This window comes from Coregonus clupeaformis, chromosome 14 (genome assembly GCF_020615455.1).
Source record: "Coregonus clupeaformis isolate EN_2021a chromosome 14, ASM2061545v1, whole genome shotgun sequence".
NCBI lineage: Eukaryota > Metazoa > Chordata > Actinopteri > Salmoniformes > Salmonidae > Coregonus > Coregonus clupeaformis.
In genome coordinates this window covers 34,528,851-34,549,538 of record NC_059205.1, presented here as the reverse complement: position 1 = coordinate 34,549,538, position 20,688 = coordinate 34,528,851, and the positions used below count along the sequence as shown (strand labels likewise).

The following is a 20,688-nucleotide window of genomic DNA, read 5'->3' as shown; positions in this document are numbered from 1 at the left end:
TCTCGCGCGCTCTGTCTCTCTCTCTCGCGCGCTCTGTCTCTCTCTCTCGCGCGCTCTGTCTCTCTCTCTCGCGCGCTCTGTCTCTCTCTCTCGCGCTCTGTCTCTCTCTCGCGCGCTCTGTCTCTCTCTCTCGCGCGCTCTCTCTCTCTCTCTCGCGCTCTGTCTCTCTCTCTCGCTGCGGCTCTGTCTCTCTCTCTCTCTCGCTCTGCTCTCTCTCTCTCGCGCTCTCTCTCTCTCTCTCTCGCGCTCTCTCTCTCTCTCGCGCTCTGTCTCTCTCTCTGCGCTCTCTCTCTCTGTCTCTCTCTCGCGCTCTCTCTCTGTCTCTCTCTCGCGCGCTCTCTCTCTGTCTCTCTCTCGCGCGCTCTCTCTCTCTCTCGCGCGCTCTGTCTCTCTCTCGCGCGCTCTTTCTCTCTCTCTCGCGCGCTCTGTCTCTCTCTCTCGCGCTCTGTCTCTCTCTCTCTCGCGCTCTGTCTCTCTCTCTCTCGCGCTCTGTCTGTCTCTCTCGCGCGCTCTGTCTTCTCTCGCGCGCTCTGTCTCTCTGCGCGCTCTGTCTCTCTCTCTCTCGCGCTCTGTCTCTCTCTCGCGCGCTCTGTCTCTCTCTCTCGGCGCTCTGTCTCTCTCTCTCGCGCTCTGTCTCTCTCTCTCGCGCTCTGTCTCTCTCTCGCGCTCTGTCTCTCTCTCGCGCTCTGTCTCTCTCTCGCGCTCTGTCTCTCTCTCGCGCTCTGTCTCTCTCTCTCGCGCGCTCTGTCTCTCTCTCTCGCGCGCTCTGTCTCTCTCTCTCGGCGCTCTGTCTCTCTCTCTCGCGCTCTGTCTCTCTCTCTCTCGCGCGCTCTGTCTCTCTCTCTCGCGCGCTCTGTCTCTCTCTCTCGCGCGCTCTGTCTCTCTCTCTCGCGCGCTCTCTCTCTCTCTCTCTTGCGCGTTGTCTCTCTCTCGCGTTGTCTCTCTCTCTGTCTCTCTCGCGCGCTCTCTCTCTCTCTCGCACGCTCTTTCTCTCTCTCGCGCGCTCTGTCTCTCTCTCTCTCGCGCTCTGTCTCTCTCTCTCGCGCTCTGTCTGTCTCTCTCGCGCGCTCTGTCTGTCTCTCTCGCGCGCTCTGTCTCTCTCGCGCGCTCTGTCTCTCTCGCGCGCTCTGTCTCTCTCGCGCGCTCTGTCTCTCTCGCGCGCTCTGTCTGTCTCGCGCGCTCTGTCTGTCTCGCGCGCTCTGTCTGTCTCTCTCTCGCGCGCTCTGTCTGTCTATCTCGCGCGTTCTCTCTCTCTCGCGCGCTCTGTCTGTCTCTCTCGCGCGTTCTCTCTCTCTCGCTCTGTCTCTCTCGCTCGCTCTGTCTCTCTCTCTCGCGCTCTCTCTCTCACTGTCTCTCTCTCTCTCGCGCGCTCTGTCTCTCTCTCGCGCGCTCTGTCTCTCTCTCTCTCGCGCGCTCTGTCTCTCTCTCTCGCGCGCTCTGTCTCTCTCTCGCGCGCTCTGTCTCTCTCTCGCGCGCGCTCTGTCTCTCTCTCGCGCGCGCTCTGTCTCTCTCTCGCGCGCGCTCTGTCTCTCTCTCGCGCGCGCTCTGTCTCTCTCTCGCGCGCGCTCTGTCTCTCTCTCGCGCGCTCTGTCTCTCTCGCGCGCTCTGTCTCTCTCGCGCGCGCTCTGTCTCTCTCTCTCGCGCGCCCTCTCTCTCTCTCTCTCACTGTCTCTCTCTCTCGCGCTCTCTCTCTCACTGTCTCTCTCTCTCGCGCGCTCTGTCTGTCTCTCTCGCGCGCTCTGTCTCTCTCGCGCGCTCTGTCTCTCTCGCGCGCTCTGTCTCTCTCGCGCGCTCTGTCTCTCTCGCGCGCTCTGTCTCTCTCGCGCGCTCTGTCTCTCTCGCGCGCTCTGTCTCTCTCGCGCGCTCTGTCTCTCTCGCGCGCTCTGTCTGTCTCGCGCGCTCTGTCTGTCTCTCTCTCGCACGCTCTGTCTGTCTATCTCGCGCGTTCTCTCTCTCTCGCGCGCTCTGTCTGTCTCTCTCGCGCGTTCTCTCTCTCTCGCTCTGTCTCTCTCGCTCGCTCTGTCTCTCTCTCTCGCGCTCTGTCTCTCTCTCTCTCGCGCGCTCTGTCTCTCTCTCGCGCTCTGTCTCTCTCTCGCGCGCTCTGTCTCTCTCTCTCGCGCGCTCTGTCTCTCTCTCTCGCGCTCTGTCTCTCTCTCTCGCGCGCTCTGTCTCTCTCTCTCGCGCGCTCTGTCTCTCTCTCTCGCGCGCTCTGTCTCTCTCTCTCGCGCGCTCTGTCTCTCTCTCTCGCGCGCGCTCTGTCTCTCTCTCTGCGCGCGCTCTGTCTCTCTCTCGCGCGCTCTGTCTCTCTCGCGCGCTCTGTCTCTCTCTCTCGCGCGCGCTCTCTCTCTCGCGTTGTCTCTCTCTCGCGCTCTCTCTCTCGCTCTGTCTCTCTCTCGCGCGCGCTCTGTCTCTCTCTCGCGCGCGCTCTGTCTCTCTCTCTCGCGCGCTCTGTCTCTCTCTCGCGCGCGCTCTGTCTCTCTCGCGGCGCTCTGTCTCTCTCTCGCGCTCTGTCTCTCTCTCCCGCGCTCTGTCTCTCTCTCGCGCGCTCTGTCTCTCTCGCGCGCTCTGTCTCTCTCTCCGCGCTCTGTCTCTCTCTCACGCGCTCTGTCTCTCTCTCTCGCGCGCCCTCTCTCTCTCTCTCACTGTCTCTCTCTCTCGCGCTCTCTCTCTCACTGTCTCTCTCTCTCGCGCTCTCTGTCTCACTGTCTCTCTCTCGCGCTCTGTCTCTCTCTCGCGCGCGCTCTGTCTCTGTCTCTCTCTCTCGCGCGCGCTCTGTCTCTGTCTCTCTCGCGTGCGCTCTGTCTCTGTCTCTCTCTCGCGCGCGCTCTGTCTCTCTCTCTCGCTCTGTCTCTCTCTCTCGCTCTGTCTGTCTGTCTCGCTCTGTCTGTCTGTCTCTGTCTGTCTCGCTCTGTCTCGCTCTGTCTGTCTGTCTCGCTCTGTCTGCCTGTCTCGCTCTGTCTGCCTGTCTCGCTCTGTCTGCCTGTCTCGCTCTGTCTCTCTCGCTCTGTCTCTCTCGCTCTGTCTCTCTCGCTCTGTCTCGCTCTGTCTCTCTCGCTCTGTCTCGCTCTGTCGGTCTGTCTCGCTCTGTCTCTCTCGCTCTGTCTCGCTCTGTCTGTCTGTCTCGCTCTGTGTGTCTGTCTGTCTTGCTGTGTCTGTCGCTCGCTCTGTCTGTCTGTCTGTCTGTCTGTCGCTCGCTCTGTCTGTCTCTTGCTCGGTATCTCTCGCTCTCTCTCTCGCTCTGTCTCGCTCTCGCTCTGTCTTTCTGTCTCGCTCTGTCTGTCTGTCTGTCTGTCTGTCTGTCTGTCTGTCTCTCGCTCGCTCGCTCTGTCTCTCGCTCGCTCGCTCTGTCTCTCGCTCGCTCGCTCTCTCTCGCTCGCTCTGTCGCTCGCTCTGTCTGTCTGTCTGTCGCTCGCTCGCTCGCTCTGTCTGTCTCGCTCTGTCTGTCTCGCTCTGTCTGTCTCGCTCTGTCTGTCTCGCTCTGTCTGTCTCGCTCTGTCTGTCTCGCTCTGTCTGTCTGTCTGTCTCGCTCTGGCTCTGTCTGTCTGTCTGTCTGTCTGTCTGTCTCGCTCTGTCTGTCTCGCTCTGTCTGTCTCGCTCTGTCTGTCTCGCTCTGTCTGTCTCGCTCTGTCTGTCTCGCTCTGTCTGTCTCGCTCTGTCTGTCTCGCTCTGTCTGTCTCGCTCTGTCTGTCTCGCTCTGTCTGTCTCGCTCTGTCTGTCTCGCTCTGTCTGTCTCGCTCTGTCTGTCTCGCTCTGTCTGTCTGTCTGTCTGTCTCGCTCTGGCTCTGTCTGTCTGTCTGTCTCGCTCTGGCTCTGTCTGTCTGTCTGTCTCGCTCTGGCTCTGTCTGTCTCGCTCTGGCTCTGTCTGTCTGTCTGTCTCGCTCTGGCTCTGTCTGTCTGTCTGTCTCGCTCTGGCTCTGTCTGTCTGTCTGTCTGTCTCGCTCTCGCTCGCTCTCTCTGTCTGTCTGTCTCGCTCTGGCTCTGTCTGTCTGTCTGTCTCGCTCTGGCTCTGTCTGTCTGTCTGTCTGTCTCGCTCTCGCTCGCTCTCTCTCTCTGTCTGTCTGTCTGTCTGTCTGTCTCGCTCGCTCTGTCTGTCTGTCTTGCTCTCACTCGCTCGATCTGTCTGTCTGTCTGTCTCTCTCTCTCTCTCTCTCTCTCGCACTCTCTCGCTCTGTCTGTCTGTCTCGCACTGTCTCTCTCGCTCTGTCTCTCTCGCTCTCTCTCTCTGTCTCGCTCTGTCTTGCTCTCTCTCTCGTTCTGTCTCGCTCTCTCGCTCTCTCTCTCGTTCTGTCTCGCTCTCTCGCTCTCTCTCTCGTTCTGTCTCGCTCTCTCTCTCGTTCTGTCTCGCTCTCTCTCTCGTTCTGTCTCGCTCTCTCTCTCGTTCTGTCTGTCTCTCTCTCGTTCTGTCTCGCTCTCTCTCTCGTTCTGTCTCGCTCTCTCTCTCGTTCTGTCTCGCTCTCTCTCTCTCTCTCTCTCTCTCTCGTTCTGTCTCGCTCTCTCGCTCTCTCTCTCGTTCTGTCTCGCTCTCTCTCTCGTTCTGTCTCGCTCTCTCTCTCGTTCTGTCTCGCTCTCTCTCTCGTTCTGTCTCGCTCTCTCTCTCGTTCTGTCTCGCTCTCTCTCTCGTTCTGTCTCGCTCTCTCTCTCGTTCTGTCTCGCTCTCTCTCTCGGTCTGTCTCGCGCTCTGTCTCTCTCGGTCTGTCTCTCGCTCTGTGTCGCTCTCGCTCTGTCTCTCTCGCTCTGTGTCGCTCTCGCTCTGTCTCTCTCGCTCTGTGTCGCTCTCGCCCTCTCGCTCTGTCGCTCTCGCCCTCTCGCTCTGTCGCTCTCGCCCTCTCGCTCTGTGTCGCTCTCGCCCTCTCGCTCTGTGTCGCTCTCGCCCTCTCGCTCTGTGTCGCTCTCGCCCTCTCGCTCTGTGTCGCTCTCGCCCTCTCGCTCTGTGTCGCTCTCGCTCTGTGTCGCTCTCGCCCTCTCGATCTGTGTCGCTCTCGCCCTCTCGCTCTGTGTCGCTCTCGCCCTCTCGCTCTGTGTCGCTCTCGCTCTGTGTCGCTCTCGCCCTCTCGCTCTGTGTCGCTCTCGCTCTGTGTCGCTCTCGCCCTCTCGCTCTGCTGCTCGCTCTGTGTCGCCCTGCTCTCGCTCTGTGTCGCTCTCGCCCTCTCGCTCTGTGTCGCTCTCGCTCTGTGTCGCTCTCGCCCTCTCGCTCTGTGTCGCTCTCGCCCTCTCGCTCTGTGTCGCTCTCGCCCTCTCGATCTGTGTCGCTCTCGCCCTCTCGATCTGTGTCGCTCTCGCCCTCTCGATCTGTGTCCCTCTCGCCCTCTCGATCTGTGTCGCTCTCTCTTTCTGTTTCACGCTCTCTGTGTCGCTCTCTCTCTCTCTGTGTGTCTCACCCTCTCTCTCTGTCCCTCCCAATCCTCTCTCCGCGCCACTCACAGAGGCGGACCTCTCTCTGGACTGTGAGGGGAAGTCTGACTCGAGCCCAGAGCGAGAGCCAGCAGAAGATGAGTCCAAGGGGGCAGACGGCAGCAAGAAGAGGAAGAGGAAGCCGTACCGGCCGGGTAGGGCACCTGATTGAAGGAGACAGCTCCTCTGGAGCGTGAAATGGTGCAGTACGTGCCCAGCACTGTATCAGTGTACCGTTGTAGCTAGCCAAGCTCAGGGATGACAAGACAAGGCCTCGGAAGGAAAGAAAGAAAGAGGGCTCATTCTGGGGGTTATAAATTGTGTTTTCTCTAATCTAGGTTAAAGATGTTTCCCCCTCTAGTGAAAGCATTGAGATGTGCTCTATGGAAACACCAAGAAAAAGACCCACGTGTTCTATGTCCTCCCAACAGTAATTTCCTAATAAAACAGATCTTATAGCGTTCTAATAAAAAATGACAATTTGGATACTTTACTTTCTAGGAACCAGCAATCTTACCTATGCTTACCTTATCTATGTGTTGGTTCATTGTTGAATATCTCTTTCTCAGGCATCGGTGGTTTCATGGTGCGCCAGCGGAGCCGTCCAGGCCAGGGCCCAGGCAAGGCCAAACGATCCCTGAGCAGGAAGGATTCTTCTGGCTCTGTCTCTGAACCACCCACAGGAAAGGAGGAGGGTGAGTTCCCACACATCTACCAATGCATGATCAATTGCTTTTGTCTGAATATCCTATTTCTGCCTCTGAGTGAAAATAAATTGTAGAATAGAATACCCAAGCGTGCATATGAGATTCTATATTTGTAAGGAAAAGGTTCTAACCTACTCTTCGGTGCCCACTGCAGGCTGGGGAGAGACGCTGCCTGACACCCCTGTGGATGAGACGCCACCTGGGCCGGATGTCCCAGAGAAGATCAAGAAACGCTACAGGAAGAAGAAAACCAAGCTTGAGGAGGCCTTTCCCACCTACCTGCAGGTCAGTCCCACATCTACTGTGCCTTCAAAGTATTCATACCCCTTGACTTATTCCACTTTTTGTTACAGCCTGAATTCATAATGGGTTAAATAAAATAAAAATCTCACCCATCTACACACAATACGCCATAATGACAAAGTGAAAACATGTATTTAGAAATGTTTGCACATTTATTGAAAATGAAATACAGATCTCATTTTCATAAGTATTCACACCCCTGAGTCAATACTTAGTAGCACCTTTGGCAGCGATTACAACTGAGTCTTTTTTGGGTAAGTCTCTAAGAGCTTTGCACACCTGGATTGGACAATAGTTGCCCATTATTCTTGTTTTAATTCTTCAAGCTCTGTGAAGTTGGTTGTTGATCATTTTCTTGACAGCCATTTTCAAGTCTTGCCATAGATTTTCAAGCCGATTTTAAGTCAAAACTGTAAGTAGACAACTCAGGAACATTCTATGTCGTCTTGGTAAAGCAAGTCCAGTGTAGATTTGGTTTTAGGTTATTGTCATGCTGAAAGGTGAAATCATCTCCCAGTGTCTGTTGGAAAGCAGACTGAACCAGGTTTTTAATTTGGATTTTGCCTGTGCTTATAGCTGTATTCCGTTTATTTTTATCCTGAAAAACTCATTTGTCCTTGCCGATGACATGCAGACCCATAACATTATGCAGCCACCACCATTCTTGAAAATATGAAGAGTGGTACTCGGTGATGTGTTGTTGGATTTGCCCCAAACATAACACTTTATATTCAGGACAAAAATGTAATTTCTTTACCACATTTCTTGCTGTATTACTTACGTGCCTTGTTGCAAACAGGATGTATGTTTTGGAATATTTTTATTCTGTACAGTTTTCCTTCTTTTCACGCTGTCATTTAGGTTAGTATTGTGGAGCAACTACAATGTTGTTGATCCATCCTCAGTCTTCTCATATTACAACCATTAAACTCTGTAACTGTTTTAAAATCACCGTTGGCCTCGTGGTGAAATCCCTGAGCGGTTCCCTTCCTCTCCATCAACTGAGTTAGGAAGGACGCCTGTATCTTTGTAGTGACACTGTGTATTGATAAACCATCCAAAGCCTAATTAAAACTTCACTATGCTCAAAGGGATATTCAGTGTCTGCTTTTTTTTTTACACATCTACCAATAGGTGCCCTTCTTTGCGAGGCATTGAAAAACCTCCCTGGTCTTTGTGGTTTAATCTGTGCTTGAAATTCACTACTCAATTGAGGGACCTTACAGATAAAATAAATAAATAAATATGCCATTTAGCAGACGCTTTTATCCAAAGCGACTTACAGTCATGCGTGCATACATTTTTGTGTATGGGTGGTCCCGGGGATCGAACCCACTACCAGATAATTGTATGTGTGGGGTACAGAGATGAGGTAGTCATTAAAATATCATGTTAACCACTTTTATTGAACACAGAATGAGTCCATGTAACTTATGCGATTTGTTAAGCACGTTTTTTATCCTGAACATAATTAGGCTTGCCATAACAAAGGGGTTGTATACTTATTGACTCAAGACATTTCTTTATGAACTTCTAAAATCCACTTTGACATTATGGGGTATTGTGTGTAGATCAGTGACGCACAATCTCAATTTAATCAATTTAAAATGTAGCCTGTAACGGAACAAAATGTAGAAAAGTAAAGGGGTGTGAATACTTTCTGAAGGCACAGTACATTATGACTGACATTTGTCTCAGGCTTTATGTGATTTGGAAGATGTCAGTTTGGTTTTGTTATAACTGAGGGAATATATTTAGCCATGATTCCCTGACATAGTTGTAAGCTTACAATTAGGCAAAAACACCACTTGGTACTAGGCACAGTATTTGGAGTAGAGGTTGTCTTACTGCAAAAAAAAAACATATGTTAAGGTCCTCCATATGCAGATAAGTAATTGTCAGAATAAGCTGCCAACCTACATGTCAACCCCTTTCTTTATGAGGCAACCATTCATAGATGCAGGAGCACACTGATTGCCTGGAACGTCACATTGCATCTGCATAAAATCTAGTTCTACCTCATCCAATGGGAGGCCTGAGAATACAGAGAATACTCAGCATAATGCCTGGCAAGCACTTAAAGATAGATCATTGGAGATGGCAGAAGGCCCATTTGTGTGCTCTCTTAAAGTGGGAGGGAATGCCTCCAGGAGTTGTCCTTAGAGGATAGCTAACATCCTCTACTCTGATCATCCTTTTGTTTGGGGGTTCAACATATGAAAGCCAGACTACATCGCTCTCTCGCTCCCGCTCCCGCTCTCTCTCGTCTCAAACCCAGAGCTCTATGTCACCTTGTGTTGGCCAAAATAGATGAGATGTGAGGAGGTGCATTATGCCATAGGCATCTGTCACTGCTGGTATGTACTCCACAGCAGGAGGGCACAGAGACTGAATAAAACCCAACACGGAGCACATTGGATTAATTATTAAGATGGTTAGCGAGGCTTTTAATGTCCCAGCATAGTGGGAGGCTGCAGCAGTCACACGATGGGTCTGTCCGCTGCGAGATAAGACATTGCTGATGGGGAGATAGATCCATGTCTATCTACACTGGTAGAGAGAGTCCACTGACACTAGTAAAACATCATTTTTTTTTGTCCTTTGAAGGGATGGATCATGTAACTGTGCTTGTTGATGAACGTCCCATGGGGAGGTGGGAGATAAAGAAAGGTTGACAGTTATCCTGAAGTATGGTGGGTCTATGGAGAAGTGACCCGTGTTGTGTGCCTTTCTAGGAGGCGTTCTTCGGTAAGGACCTGCTGGATAAGAGCAAGCAGAGCAGGCAGCAGGCGGTGGCGTCTGGGCTGCTAGAGGAGGGCCAAGCTGGGGCTGGAACTGGGCCCCAGGGGGACAGGAAGCATCCCACCACCAGCATCCTGGACCCATCCTCAGATCCCCTGCTCAGTGCTGCCTCAGCCTCGTCCAGACCAGCCGGACCACGTATGTACTACACAGATACACATGGAGGCACACAGACGCATGCGCACACACTTGTCCATTGATCCATGCCATGGTTTCTGACTCTGTCGTGTCTGTCTGTCTTCTCATCCACAGAGCCCTCTGAGGAACCTCTAGTGGATCTGTCTGAGGTTCTCAACACAGATGCAGACCTCCTGGGAATGCTGGGGAAGCAGACTGGTGACTCTGGTATGTCACTTATCTCTGAGGCTGTCATTGTGGGAAGATTGTACTGCCAGCCTGGGATGTCTTGCTGTATGTCTTTTCAAAATGTATTTTCCAAGGGTTAGGGTAAGGATAAATTCTTACAAATGTATCCTTACCCCCACTACATTTTTATTCAGCAAAACAAGTCACATTTATTGCGTTTTATTTGTCACATACTTTCCCAAATTATTTTATTCATTTTTTAGTTTTGTTTGATCTTTATTTGGCATTGTTTCAAGTGTGTTTTATGCGTTTCTTTCCAGTTTGGTTTGCCTGCTCGGTCTCCACTATTCTGTTTTATTCACTCATCTTGTGTCTTGGTTTCGGTTCTGTTCCTGTAGGTCTTGATTTTTGCCCTTTCCAGGTCGACTCCTCACCTCCTCCTTTTGGTAAGGGCTCCATGGGCTTAATAGAAATAGTACATTCTCTTTCAATTACTGTGTGTGCTCTCTGACCCTCTCTCGCTACATTTCACCTGGTCAACAATGGCCTCTCTGTTCCAATCCTTTGTTTGGTTACGGTTCAGTTTGTGAAGTACAAATTCAAGTCTAACCGAAATAGAAACGCTAGAGTGATTCAGATTCTCACCGTAACAAACGGTCAAGGACAAAAAATGAGCAATTTAGAGGCAGATTATTTAGAGAGAATGAGAGGCCTTGGTGAGTGGCCTTCCATTTTGTGATGACAGTGAATGTCTCGTCTCTCTCGTCCCTGCTCGGTGATTGGTGAAGAATAGCTTAGCAACTCCACTGAGGCCAATATGCATCCTTGGTTCTTTCTCAGTAATCACTACTTTTATGTAACTTAAAATGCACTTATTATTTCTTCACCTCAAAAAAAGCCTTGGTGGCTCACAGTTTGCAGCAGTCGTCCTGACGTTGATAGATGGTTGTAATTTGTTTCTTTGAGAGTATAGTAGATGTGATGAGATTTAAAGATTAATCTCGAAAGATAGTCATCATAAGTAATTCTGCTAAGCTTGCACCGTTGCTTATTATCTTCATTTAATTTGCACACAGTGCAGATATCCCCCCGTTATTCAAATGAGTCGCAAAGCTTATTAGCCAGATCAAGTTCTGACTGCATCTAGCTTTGAAGTGAATGTACCATGCATAGTTGTTGATGTGTATCTTTGCTCGTGTGTGTGTACATCTGTGTGTGCTTTCTTAGCTGGTCTGGACATTGGACCCCTGACAGACCGCTCCCCAGCACGCCCCCATTCTCAGTCCGGCCGCCGGACTCCCCGTACGCTCCCAGATGAACATCTGGACGGGATCCTCAGCCCAGAGCTGGAGATGGCTGACGGTCAGTACAAGACCTGGTGGTCAACACGTCTGTATTTCAGCCCCTTCATATTCAATTCACTTCTTGGTATAACTCTGATCAGATGAATAATCTGTTTCCTTTCTTTTTCTTCTGTCATCAGAATCGATTCTCAGCAAACTATACAAAATACCAGGTTGGTTATTACACAGAGAACCAGGGTTATACATAACTGAACATTAGTATTGTCTGTCTATCAGTTTTAACTGTACTCTCTGTATTAGTGTTAACGGCTGTCTCTATGGTGTTGCGCTCTGTAGAGCTGGAGGGTAAGGACGTGGAGGATCTCTTTACTGCCGTCCTGAGCCCCAGCACCAGCACCAGCCATCCACCACAGATGCCTCAACCCCAAGGCCCACCTGGGGCACCAGGAACCAGCCTGACACACCCTCACGCAGGTACGACACTCATCAGGGTCCTGTAGCAGATACTGGCAGTCTTTCGCTCTTCTAGGGCTGTTAGGGTGACCTTATTACAGCCACACCAGCATTCACAAGTCATGATCGCAGTCAAATGCCACGTGACCATTTAGTCACGGCTTCTCCAAAACTGTGCTCTGATGCCGCTGATGGTCACTAGTAGCCTACAAAACTTGCTAACTGACATTTACATTTTAGTCATTTAGCAGACGCTCTTATCCAAAGCGACTTAGTTAGTCACACCATCTGGATAAGGGCATTTCTGTGCTGCGCCAGAAACTCTAAATGGGAAGCTGGGAAACTCCAATTCGTATTATGAGATTCCTCTTTCATGTACAAATCTCATGACGTGACTGAGACGTGGCTGTATCTAGGGAGATTTGTATTTAGCTGAGCCTGCTAGCTACCAAAATGTTGGCTAGCTAGCCATTGCTGTGAAGTCACCGACTGAAAACAAAAAATACGAATGAGGTAGCTACAGTATGTAATCTAACTCAACACTTAACTACTACAAACTAATTTAAATTCCAATAAATAAAGGTTAACTTGTTTTTCACTGTCTAGTGGCAGTGGGTATTTGATTTGCGAACTCGTCACATGATCAGCGTCTCGTCAGCGACACTAAAAAAGTACTTCCACAGAACTTCAAAAATACAAATAAATAAATGTCCTCCACACATTGGCGGCCTAATCACATCACGTGCGCTTACTGCACTACAGACACCCCGCTAACCAAACAACAGTGCAGGGCATGCTCACTGAATTAAAGGGAAACTACACTAAAAATAATCTAAATTTCTTACATTTCACATCCCCTGATGTGGTTTAAGCATAGTTGTGAACACAGAATATTCAATTTTGTTGTTTTTCTATTTTAAAAAGTGTGAGAACTTGGGTAAACCAGAAAAAAACACTTTAGACTAAGTGTGTGTCATCCTGCAGCACAGGAAGTTGAGGTCAGGTGAAATGAAGAACGCAATCTACTTGATCTCCTAACATATTACAAAAGTTGACTGCAGGTATTTACTTAAAAAGTAGCTTCAAATGTATGAATAAAAAAAATCAATGAAATAGTTTAAACGGTATTGAAAAAGCATCCCATGGCTATTTCCAAATACCCTGGTGTACTAGTATATACGGTATACAGCCCATTCTAGTGTGCACTCCCTTGGAAATCATCTGGGGAAAACATCCTTTCTATTTTATTCAGCTATGTTCAATTGTATTCTTCATACTATAAAATAATGCAGCGGAATTCTAAGCAAATCTTGTCTGCTAAATGAACTAGTGTAGCCCACAGCCATATGGCATAGCCAGATCAGGACCTAACATAAGGACAACTCAGAGTATGCTATTCTGTTCTTCTGAAATAGACTACATTTTCTTTATATCATGTTTCTTTAGACCTGTCTAAAATAAATAATGGATTTATTGTGATGGTGTAGGCTATATTAAATTGATGTATTATACTTTTTAAAATGTAGTTGTTCCAAAGGTCTGCATCATTAGCTTGTAGGTTATGCGTAGAAGCCAGGAGATGCTAAACGTATTTATGTTAATTAAAGGTCAATTATTTGCTTGACTATCAGCTGCTGACAAAATGTCATGACCAGCACAGCCCTAGATGAAACCTACACTGAACAAAAATATAAACGCAACATGGAAGTGTTGGTCCCATTCCATATGCACAAAAAGCTTATTTTCTCTCAAATTTTGTGCACAAATTTGTTTACACTCCACATCCGGCTTCTTCACCAGTCTGAGAGGGGGTGGGGGGTACTGAGGAGTATTTATGTCTTTTAATAATGCCCTTTTGTGGGGAAAAACTCATTCTGATTGGCTAGGCTCCCCAGTGGGTGGGCCTATGCCCTCCAAGGCCCACCCATGGCTGCACCCCTGCCCAGTCATGTGAAATCCATAGATTAGGGCCTAATTTATTTATTTAAATTGGCTGATTTCCTTATATGAACTGTAACTCAGTAAAATCTTTGAAATTGTTGCATGTTGCGATTTTATATTTTTTGTTCAGGATACCACTGGGTCTTATGTGTACCACAAGACTGTTAGCCCACTGAGCTAAAGCCTAGGCATTAGTTCGGGGAGCTAACACAAGTCTTCATGTTTCAGACGAGGTTGCTCATCACATGAACATGGTTTTCCTACAGTAATGCAGTCCCTTTGATATAATCCTGTTTTTCCATACAGGGAATGCCATTTTTCCACGGATGCCAATGATGAACGGGCTGATGGGACCTAACCAACGATTCCCTCTGAATCCATCCAATCCCGGAGCAGGACCCTGTATCCCAGACAATTTCTCTCCCCTCCACCGCATGCCTTTCGCTGACAATCCAAGGTACTAACTGCAACTCTTACCTTGCTGTGGAAAGCGCATAAGATCTGACAAACTGTATTGAATGTTAAATCATCTCCATACGAACTACACGGTTCAACCAAAGCAAATTGCAAACTTTGCTAGTGACTGTAGTTACCGGAGGGAGCTAGTGGTCTACTGTGGTCTACAAAACAATTATAATGATGACTACATGTTTTTTTTGTACATCATTCAAATCCCTGTTTGTGTGTCCTTCCTACAGGGACAGGAAGTTTAATCAGATGGCCAGAGAGGCAGTGGGTCCGTGGCAGGGGGCTCCTGGTCTTGTCCACAGTGGCCCAGGCCCCACCCCTCCTCCTGGGCCCGGGGCTGAGGGGGGCGAGGCGGAGGCCATGTCCAACGCCCAGAGGAGCACACTGAAGTGGGAGAAGGAGGAGATGCTGGGGGAGCTAGCCACTGTGGCCCCCGTCCTTTACACCAACGTCAACTTCCCCAGCCTCAAGGATGAGTTCCCAGGTGTGTGTGTGTCCCAGTCACACATCTGTGCATATCCAGCAGTTATCATGACTTCATTTACAATGGAAGATGTTATCAAATGTCGTTTTTGAGCTGTAGTATGTTGTGCTGATATAAAATAAAGTATCTTCTCTCGCCACTCTACAGATTGGTCTACAAGGGTCAAACAGATTGCAAAGCTATGGAGGAAAGCAAGTTCTCAAGACAGGGCCCCATATGTGGTAAGATGCATTTAATTCTGCTTAAATTACTTATTGTCCCCAGTAGACATACATTGGAAATGTGAGAATCCTGTGAAGATATTGTAATATCTCTGTCTCCCATTTTCTTTTATGAGTCAGACTACTAGTACTGATACATTTTTGTTGCCAGTACTATTTCAAATCCAGCCATTCAGAGTAACCAATTTAAAGGTGCAATATGCAGAAATCGCTCTCCCATTTCCTGGTTGCTAAAATTCTAATAGGTTGCTTAATTTCAGTTTGTGACAAAACAAGAAAGTATAGTGTAGAATCATTGTACCATCTAAACCGCTGTGAAATATATTTTCCTTAACCAAAAATATTGTATTTTTAGCTGTTTGGAGCTGGTTTACGAAAGCAAAAGTAAAAGACACAAAAACAAAACTTAAGCACGGGAAGCATAGAAATAGTGCACTGCTGCTTCTTAGACTTGCTTTCGATGTGAATGGCAGATCTATACAGTGAGGGGGAAAAAGTATTTGATCCCCTGCTGATTTTGTACGTTTGCCCACTGACAAAGAAATGATCAGTCTATCATTTTAATGGTAGGTTTATTTGAACAGTGAGAGACAGAATAACAACTAAAAAATCCAGAAAAACGCATGTCAAACATTTTATAAATTGATTTGCATTTTAATGAGGGAAATAAGTATTTGATCCCCTCTGCAAAACATTACTTAGTACTTGGTGGCAAAACCCTTGTTGGCAATCATAGGTCAGACGTTTCTTGTAGTTGGCCACCAGGTTTGCACACATCTCAGGAGGGATTTTGTCCCACTCCTCTTTGCAGATCTTCTCCAAGTCATTAAGGTTTCGAGGCTGAAGTTAGGCAACTCGAACATTCAGCTCCCTCCACAGATTTTCTATGTGATTAAGGTCTGGAGACTGGCTAGGCCACTCCAGGACCTTAATGTGCTTCTTCTTGAGCCACTCCTTTGTTGCCTTGGCCGTGTGTTTTGGGTCATTGTCATGCTGGAATACCCATCCACGACCCATTTTCTGTGTTTGAAGGTGGGGATGGTGTTCTTGGGGTCATAGGCAGCATTCCTCCTCCTCCAAACACAGCGAGTTGAGTTGATGCCAAAGAGCTCCATTTTGGTCTCATCTGACCACAACACTTTCACCCAGTTCTCCTCTGAATCATTCAGATGTTCATTGGCAAACTTCAGACGGGCATGTATATGTGCTTTCTTGAGCAGGGGGACCTTGCGGGCGCTGCAGGATTTCAGTCCTTCACGGCGTAGTGTGTTACCAATTGTTTTCTTGGTGACTATGGTCCCAGCTGCCTTGAGATCATTGACAAGATCCTCCCGTGTAGTTCTGGGCTGATTCCTCACCGTTCTCATGATCATTGCAACTCCACGAGGTGAGATCTTGCATGGAGCCCCAGGCCGAGGGAGATTGACAGTTATTTTGTGTTTCTTCCATTTGCGAATAATCGCACCAACTGTTGTCACCTTCTCACCAAGCTGCTTGGCGATGGTCTTTGTAGCCCATTCCAGCCTTGTGTAGGTCTACAATCTTGTCCCTGACATCCTCTGAGAGCTCTTTGGTCTTGGCCATGGTGGAGAGTTTGGAATCTGATTGATTGATTGCTTCTGTGGACAGGTGTCTTTTATACAGGTAACAAGCTGAGATTTTTGTTGTTGTAATTCTGTCTCTCACTGTTCAAATAAACCTACCATTAAAATGATAGACTCACATTTCTATGTCAACTTGGTTGGATCGCCCAGAAAGTTACATATTGCAGCTTTAACAGAAGAACCACGGTTCTCAGTGTTAGTCACTACAGAACCTGTAATTACGTTAATGAGAAGTAATTTTATCTGGCAGAGGCCATGTTTTTATCGTCTCCAAAGGCTTCCATGGCACCAACTGAAATTATTCATTCTGTGTCTCTGTGTGTGTACTTGTCTGCACGTGTCTGCGACTGATTTTGCTCTGCAGCAAAAGGCAAGGGACAACCGGGCTGCTCTGCGCATCAACAAGGTCCAGATGTCCAACGAGAGTCTGAAGAGGCAGCAGTCGCAGCAGCTTCCGCTGTCCCAGCAGCCCCCCGCCTCACTGCAACTCCCCGACGAGGTGTTTGACCCCAACATACCTCTAGACACAGACTTGCTCTTTAAGGACCCTTTGAAACCCAAAGAGTCAGAGCATGAGCAAGAGTGGAAGTTTAGACAGGTAAGATTGTATTCAGAGAAGTGAGGTAGTAGTAGTGTGTGCAGGCAGTTTAGTGTGCTAGTGTGTGTGAGATGCAACCAGGTGAGATGCAGTTTAGGAAGGCCCCCCGAAAAAATATACATTAGTCAAATAGACTACTTTTTGGTCTTTTTGTAATTTAGGCTGCTAAGCAAACATGCATTGCTTGTTAAGACACTATTTAAAAAAAAAACTAAACATGTTTGCCTTTTCATCCTGTTATTACGACAGCAAATGAGACAGAAAAGCAGGCAGCAAGCCAAGATCGAAGCCACCCAGAAGCTGGAGCAGGTGAAGAACGAGCAGCTGCAGCAGCAGCAACAGCAGTCAGGCAGCCAGTCGGAGGGAGACGGTAACAACAGCGGCAACCAGAGCCCTTCCTCCCAGCACGGCAGCAACGGCAGCATGTCCCCCATGCAGCACAGCACCGGAGGTAAAGAGGGCTTCCTCCGACCTCAACTCCCAGGGACGCCCACCTCAGGGCCCCCCGAAGACGTGTTCCTGCGGCCCCCTCCTCCCCCTCCCTCAGGGGGGTCCTCTCAGCCCCAGTCCCCCCAGGTGTTCTCCCCAGGCTCCTCCGGCTCCAGACCCTCCTCTCCCTGGGACCCCTACGCCAAGATGGTGGGCACCCCCAGGCCTCCGACCCTAGGTCCCGGCGCAAGTCGCAGAATGTCCATGGAGTCTGGCAAGTCTCCCACCTCTCTGATGGATCAGCAGGACAGAGGGAGGCTCACATCTCCCGCTCATGAGGCTTTTGGTTCGCCCACGTCCATGAGTAGGGAGATGGATCCCTATGCCAAGCCCCCTGACACCCCCAGGCCTGTTGCTGCGGACATGGACCCCTTCCTAAAGCCTATGGGCCCACCCAGAGTCAACCAGGGTCCCCAGGGGAGGCCCCCGATGGGCTCTCCAATAAGGGGAGACCCTTACTCCAGACCTATGATCCGCCAAGAGGCCTACCAACGGATGGCTCAGAACAGGATGATCCTGTCAGACCCTTACTCCAGACCTCTACTAGCTCCCATCCCGGGAAGCAACGAGCAGGGCTCAGTCCCTCAGTCTCTATTCAAGACCCCCATGCCTCCGCCCCAGGCCCAGGACCCCTTCAACAGACCGATGGGACACCTGTCAGACAGATTCTCTCAGCAGGGAGACCCCTACTCTCAGGCCTCTCCTACTCCACGACCCCACGACAGCTTCACTAGTCCACCCAGGATGGCCCAGCACCATTCCCAGGGCCACGCCTTCCCCCAGACCGGCCCAATGGCACAGTTACCCAACCGAAACCCTTACGTCCATGCTCCCTCTACCCCAAGGCCTGACCATTTCACGTATGACCCATTCGCCCAGCCCACTGGAAACCCAAGACCCTCCTCAGACCCCTATGTTCAGGTGTCAGGTACCACTCGACCCATGAATGACCCCAGTGGCCAACTTCCTGGAAACAGACCGTTCTTTGAGTCCAGCTACGCTCGACCTCCAGGCACTCCTCGCCCACACGACAACTACGGCCAGTCCTCGGACCCTTACTCCCAGCAGCCCAACACTCCTCGCCCTGGCCCTGGCATGAACCAGTTCCACCACCCTCACCCACACCCCCAAGCAGCTGGTCAGAGGTTGTCCCCCGGGCACTCCATGGACCCCTACGCCCAGCAACCTGGTACCCCTCGGCCCCCCATGGGAGATAGGTTCTCCAAGTCCCCAGGCAGCCAGAGGCTGGCCCCCATGGATCCCTACGCTAGCCAACCTGGAACCCCCAGGCCTATGAGTGGTGACATGTTCAACCAGACCCTCAGGCCCATGCTAAGTAACCCGTACGCCCAGGCTCCAGGAACCCCCCGGCCAGGGATTGGGCCTGACGGGCTGGGCAGGCTGCAGGGGCAGAGGCCTGGTCCCATGGGAAACCAGCAGGACCCTTTCTCCCCTCAAGGCGTTAGGCCCCAAGACGCTCCCTTCCCGCACCCTGGGTCACAGACACCAAAGCATCACGGTGGGATGGCCGATGATGGATTCTCTCCGTCGCCGTCCAGACGGCCCAACCAGACGCCTGTCCATGATCCTTATGAGCAGGCACCCGTCACCCCCTGTCCACAGCCAGCAGAAAGACTGGCGATGAAGGAGCAGCAAGGCCAGGACCTTGGAGGACAGTTGCAAAGACCTTCCCAGATGCCTGGAACCTCCTCTGAGGTTCAGAGTGTCTCCCTGGCCGACAGTGAGGATAGACTCAGACAGGTAGGAGGACTGATACTTTTTTTAACTGCTCTTCTCTTTATTTAAAGCATTATCTTTCAGAGATTAATTTCAACTGCTTCAGTATGCACTTAAATAAAATGTTTTATCCCTTGGCAAGCTTGAAGCCATGGTGATTAATAGCTTATACCACTTTTCATTTTTCAATCAAATATTCAGGCATGAATCATCTAGTTGGAGGTCTGACTACTCGTGTTGTTTTATTTAGCGTCAACGCATCCGAGAGCTGATCCTGAAGCAGCAGCAGCAGAGGAGTGCCATCCGCCAGGAGAATGCTGGGAACATGGCCCCTGGCACCCCTCAACCCTGGCCCCATGAGGGCCACGGACAGCAGGGCGAGATATTCAGTCGGCCCCCTCCACCCTACCCTGGGCCAGGACCCATGAGGTTCCCTGGACCCTTCCCAGGGGACCAGCGAGCCCCTTTCCCTAACGAGGTCCAGTTTCCCAGAGGACAACATCCTGGGGATCCTAATATCAGACATCAGGGGCCAAGGTTTGTAACTTTCCTTACAGACTAAACAAGGCAACAGTAAACATGTCGTCCCCCACGAATGATGCAGCGACCCCCCCTTGACCAATTGTGATAACACGTGTGATTAACACTTAAGTGAATTACTATAGCTCCCGCCTTGGGCCAATCTGTGTAATTGAGATATTGCGTGTGACTAACAACCATATAAACAATGTACGGACGGAGAGCGATCCACAGTCCCCTCCCTGATTTCATCGTGGGGGACAATAAATAAGACACTCTTTTATATGACTCATGAATTTCGTAATCTAAGAAAAAACTGAATGAGTCACTCGGTGGGTCTGACTTAGAATATGTGGACAACTACAAATACCTAGGTGTCTGGTTAGACCGTAAACTCTCCTTCCAGACTCACATTAAGCCTCTCCAATCCAAAGTTAAATCTAGAATCGGCTTCCTATTTCGCAACAATGCCTCCTTCACTCATGCTGCTAAACATTCCCTCGTAAAACTGACTATCCTACCGATCCTTGACTTAATAATATGCCATTTAGTAGACACTTTTATCCAAAGTGACTTAGTCATGTGTGCATACATTTTTTACGTATGGGTGGTCCCGGGGATCGAACCCACTACCCTGGCGTTACAAGCGCCATGCTCTACCAATTGAGCTACAGAGGACCACTGAGCTACAGAGGACTTCGGCGATGTCATTTACAAAATAGCTTCCAACACTCTACTCAGCAAATTGGATGTAGCATATCACAGTGCCATCCGTTTTGTCACCAAAGCCCCATATACTACCCACCACTGTGACCTGTACGCTCTCGTTGGCTGGCCCTCAATACATTTTCGTCGCCAAACCCACTGGCTCCAGGTCATCTATAAATCACTTCTAGGCAAATCCCTGCCTTATCTTAGCTCATTGGTCACCATAGCAACACCCACCAGTAGTATGCGTTCCAGCAGGTATATCTCACTGGTCATCCCCAAAGCCAACACCTCCTTTGGCCGCCATTCCTTCCAGTTCTCTGCTGCAAATGACTGGAACGAACTGCAAAAATGTCTGAAGCTGGAGACACTTATCTCCCTCACTAACTTTAAGCATCAGTTGTCAGAGCACCTTACCGATCACTGCACCTGTACACAGCCCATCTGTAATTAGTCCCCCCAACTACCTCATCCCCATATTGTTATTTACATTGTTATTTATTTTGCTCATTTGCACCCCAGTATCTCTATTTCCACATCATCTTCTGCACTCCAGTGTTACTACTAAATTGTAATTATTTTGCATTATGGCCTGTTTATTGCCTTACCTCCATAACTTACTACATTTGCACACACTGTATATAGATTTTCTA

At 49.7% G+C, this 20,688-nt stretch overlaps 1 protein-coding gene across 1 annotated transcript in view; it reads left to right on the top strand.

Moving 5' to 3' along the window:
• Positions 1-20,688, top strand: part of LOC121581316 (histone-lysine N-methyltransferase 2C-like) — a 132,355-nt gene that overhangs the window by 76,009 nt on the left and 35,658 nt on the right. The window contains exons 23-37 of the mRNA XM_045224804.1: positions 5,424-5,546; positions 5,961-6,086; positions 6,253-6,383; positions 9,137-9,341; positions 9,456-9,548; positions 9,908-9,955; positions 10,737-10,871; positions 10,993-11,025; positions 11,150-11,287; positions 13,514-13,664; positions 13,906-14,159; positions 14,307-14,380; positions 16,349-16,582; positions 16,832-18,832; positions 19,059-19,345. Of these exons, the coding sequence (XP_045080739.1) occupies positions 5,424-5,546; positions 5,961-6,086; positions 6,253-6,383; positions 9,137-9,341; positions 9,456-9,548; positions 9,908-9,955; positions 10,737-10,871; positions 10,993-11,025; positions 11,150-11,287; positions 13,514-13,664; positions 13,906-14,159; positions 14,307-14,380; positions 16,349-16,582; positions 16,832-18,832; positions 19,059-19,345 (4,033 nt within the window). The remainder of the gene's footprint in view (positions 1-5,423; positions 5,547-5,960; positions 6,087-6,252; positions 6,384-9,136; positions 9,342-9,455; positions 9,549-9,907; positions 9,956-10,736; positions 10,872-10,992; positions 11,026-11,149; positions 11,288-13,513; positions 13,665-13,905; positions 14,160-14,306; positions 14,381-16,348; positions 16,583-16,831; positions 18,833-19,058; positions 19,346-20,688) is intronic.